Genomic DNA, 3,466 nt, shown 5'->3' on the forward strand with positions numbered 1-3,466 from the left:
ATACAATGTTTTTTTGGCTATTGCTAAAAATATACCCAAGCGACTTAAGACTGGTTTTGTGGTGCAGGGTCACATGCTGTATATGCAACAACGTATGCAATTTCCTGCTAAATCTGTTCATACAGCAATATAAATCATTGTTATGGGCATAGGTTTATTATACTCTACTGGTCAAAAGTTTGGAATAATTTGGATTTTGAAAGAAGTCTTTTGTGGTTAACAAGGCAGTACTTAAAATGTTTCAATACTGATAACTGAAATTATTGATTAGAACCATTATATATATATATATACATCTCAAACGGTTCTGGTTCCACACCTTACATGGAAAAAGGTTCAGAATAAAGAAAATTCGTTTTTTTTTTGTTTTTTTTGAATACAGAAAAAACACAAAAAAGTGATAGAGTTTTTACCATCAAACAAATACGGATGGTCCACACATTTCCTGAGCTGCATTAAAATGTTCAGAAGTCGGGTCTTAGTGTTTTGATCAGTCCTAAAGGCATCTGAAATTATCAAAACACTAAAATGAACACTTATGCTTTTGCTTAAGTATTCAATTTTGACAGGTGATTCATGTCGGGGCAGACTTACCAAGGTCTCTCATCAGAACGGCTTTATAGTATCTCTTCTGAAGGGCAGACAGCCCATGAAAAACCACGAGTTCTGTCTTCTTGGGTAGTTCGGCGGCCACCTCTGCTTTAACACGGCGCAACAAAAAGGGCTGGAGCACTCGATGAAGCTCATCGGCTGCAGACAAGAACAACTATGTTATAAACTCCCACACAAGGTCACCCGAGTCCAAATATGAGAATTTATGATCTCTATCCTTTGATAGCCTCAAGCAAATCTGACAGGTGAGTCAAGGAGAGAGAGCATCTATTCTACACCAGACTGGCATTGCGAAACTGACATCTTTTTTGTGATCTGCCATGTCAGGGAGTTAACTGATGTGTTAGGTTTGGCACCAAACCTCTACAATGTTTCTGTGTCACTTAGATCTGTTTGATCGGTGCTTTCGTGATAAGCAGCTACAGTGAGTCACAGCACAGTAATTTTCACCACAAATATTAATTAAAGCAATACCAGTTAAAGAAACGAGATTTTAAATGCATGACTGTCTAACCAAAGACATTAAGGTCAATGATGGCAGCTACTATGGATTTTTAACATTTGCTGAAACCAACAGCTGTAAGTGTTAATAAGGGTGGTAGCAGATATAAATGATCTTTTCAGCACTAACAGTTTGATTTTTACACTGAAAGTGCAAAGGTCTGTGCAAACATACCAAGAGCAGGTTCAGTCTGTACGTCTGAGTAGGCACTAACAAAGTCCTCAACAGCATCAGGCAGAAACAGACTGGGCTGGATGAAGGTGAGGAGGGAATAGACTTCTTGCAAGTTATTCTGAATGGGGGTGCCAGTCAACAGCACTCGGAAACCTACTGTAAACTGAGAAGGCAGATGTCAGATGGCAGTTAATAGCAGGGGAAAGCTGAAAAATAGACAGGCAAGGCTAGGTTTATTATCAGGGGTTTTACAGACTGACAGTGACTGTAAAAACAATGAAAATGCAATCGTGTAACCTCTTTGAGGGTTTGGTGCAGCAATGATTCCTGGTTCTTCAGCCGGTGAGCCTCATCGACAACTAAAATCTTCCATTTCCAACTGTGGGAAGAGAGTGGAGGGGTAAAGTTAAATATGAATTGAAATATGCAGTCACCGACACCAATAAACTGATAATTATTATTATGTTATATGGCTGATAAATGTAAGATATTAAAATTCTACACTATTTTGTCTAAATAAATTAAAAATACAACACACACATACACACAAAACACTAAAACCAAACTTTTAAAGGCTTCAAAATTAGTTTTAAAGATTAGATGACCGCAAAGTTGCCTGCAAAACCAAGGAGGGCCAAGTGTGTTTATTGCAGATTTAAAATTTCAAAAGATCATCTACAGCAGGGGTTCTCAAAGTCTATATTGAAAGGTCCAAATCTGAATTTTCATCAGTGTCAAAGGTCCGGACCGGAACAATCGGTTATTACAAAACTTAAAAAATGCATAACAAATAAACACAAATTTGTTGAAAAAATAAAGTGCCCTTTGCATGCAAAATACACCAATAACAAGTGCAAAAGTGGCAAAAAACAATTAATTTAAGTGTCAGCAATAGAGATCGACCGATAAGGGTTTTTCTCTGGCCGATGCCAATATTTAGAAATCAGCGCATAAAATGGCCGATGATGCTGATTTTTTTGGCCGATACGTTTGGCCGATTTTCTCTTTTTTTCCCCTTTATCTCATAAAAGAGAGTTTGAGTAAATGATTATTGCAGGGCACAAGATGGTAATAGTAGTAGTAGTAGCCTAATTCATAGTAATAATACATGGCTCAACACTTAAGCGCCTTCTCAAAACAGTTCTGAAGCATGCTTTTTGTTTATGTTTGCTGACAGACACCAGTGTTTCCCACAGACTTGCAAATGCAAATTCATTCTTCTGCCAGCATGAGGCGCTGTTGGAGCGAGAGATATGTAGCGGTTTCCCCGGTAACGACTGTAATCAAATCAGCACTGCACTTACAAACGCTACTTTATCATCAGGCATTACGAAATGAAAATGACATTGAAGCTTTTCTGAAGACGGTCGGTTCTTTTCAAAGACAGTCATATAAAAACACCTGTGCTGCGTTTTATTTTTGAAACGTGCAGTGCTCTTTTTATTCAAGGAAGTATAAGCCTTTTGGAAAATCTATTTGTGGCAGTCAGTTTTAAAATTGTGACGGGCCGCCACAAATAACTCAATGTATGGGAAACACTGGACACTGCTATAAGTCAAATGGCCATAATCTAAGTGATAACAAATATATTAAAAAAAAAAAATACTCATATTAGCAGTGACAGTGGTAGCAAGTCAGCCACAGGCCCATATGCTAAAAATTTGTATGAGCCCCCCCCCCAAATGTTATGGGCTCCAACTCGGGTAACTTATCTTATTGTTGATTTTTCTGAAGTAAATAACTTTACGTGACTATTCACAAGCTGTTTTATTTACAGTATAAATGCTTGGAAATGATAACGTTGTCAAGTCCATTCATAATTTGTGGCACGCAAGCCATCCAATAATCGCAATAAGCTTTGTGCTTTGTTAATTTTTATTATAACACAAAGTCTCAGCCTTCTGTCAATTTTATGATAAAATACAAACAATAAATGTGTTTTTGTCAATAAGCCTGTTTTATTGCTGTTTTTAGGGGTGCTCCGATTGATCAGCTACCGATCACTATCGGCCGATAATCACGTTGGGATGTATGATCGGCGGTCTCTATAAAGGCCGCTCTCAAAAAAACGATCTCAAACCGATGACACTGCCGTGAGAGGTTTGGCACGACATGCAGCGGCACGTCTCAGTCTCTGTCCGGCGCGGGTGAAATAATTATAATGCTGCAGGTGAGGTA

General features: G+C 38.2%; 1 protein-coding gene across 1 annotated transcript in view; it reads right to left on the reverse strand.

Moving 5' to 3' along the window:
• The window catches only part of LOC107711109 (chromodomain-helicase-DNA-binding protein 1-like), a 27,850-nt gene that overhangs the window by 12,097 nt on the left and 12,287 nt on the right, over positions 1–3,466 (reverse strand). Inside the window, 5 exon segments of the mRNA XM_016516048.1 lie at positions 295–319; positions 414–506; positions 595–750; positions 1,289–1,451; positions 1,586–1,667. Of these exon segments, the coding sequence (XP_016371534.1) occupies positions 295–319; positions 414–506; positions 595–750; positions 1,289–1,451; positions 1,586–1,667 (519 nt within the window).

The sequence above is a fragment of the Sinocyclocheilus rhinocerous genome, unplaced genomic scaffold (genome assembly GCF_001515625.1).
Source record: "Sinocyclocheilus rhinocerous isolate Xijiao unplaced genomic scaffold, SAMN03320098_v1.1 scaffold85, whole genome shotgun sequence".
NCBI lineage: Eukaryota > Metazoa > Chordata > Actinopteri > Cypriniformes > Cyprinidae > Sinocyclocheilus > Sinocyclocheilus rhinocerous.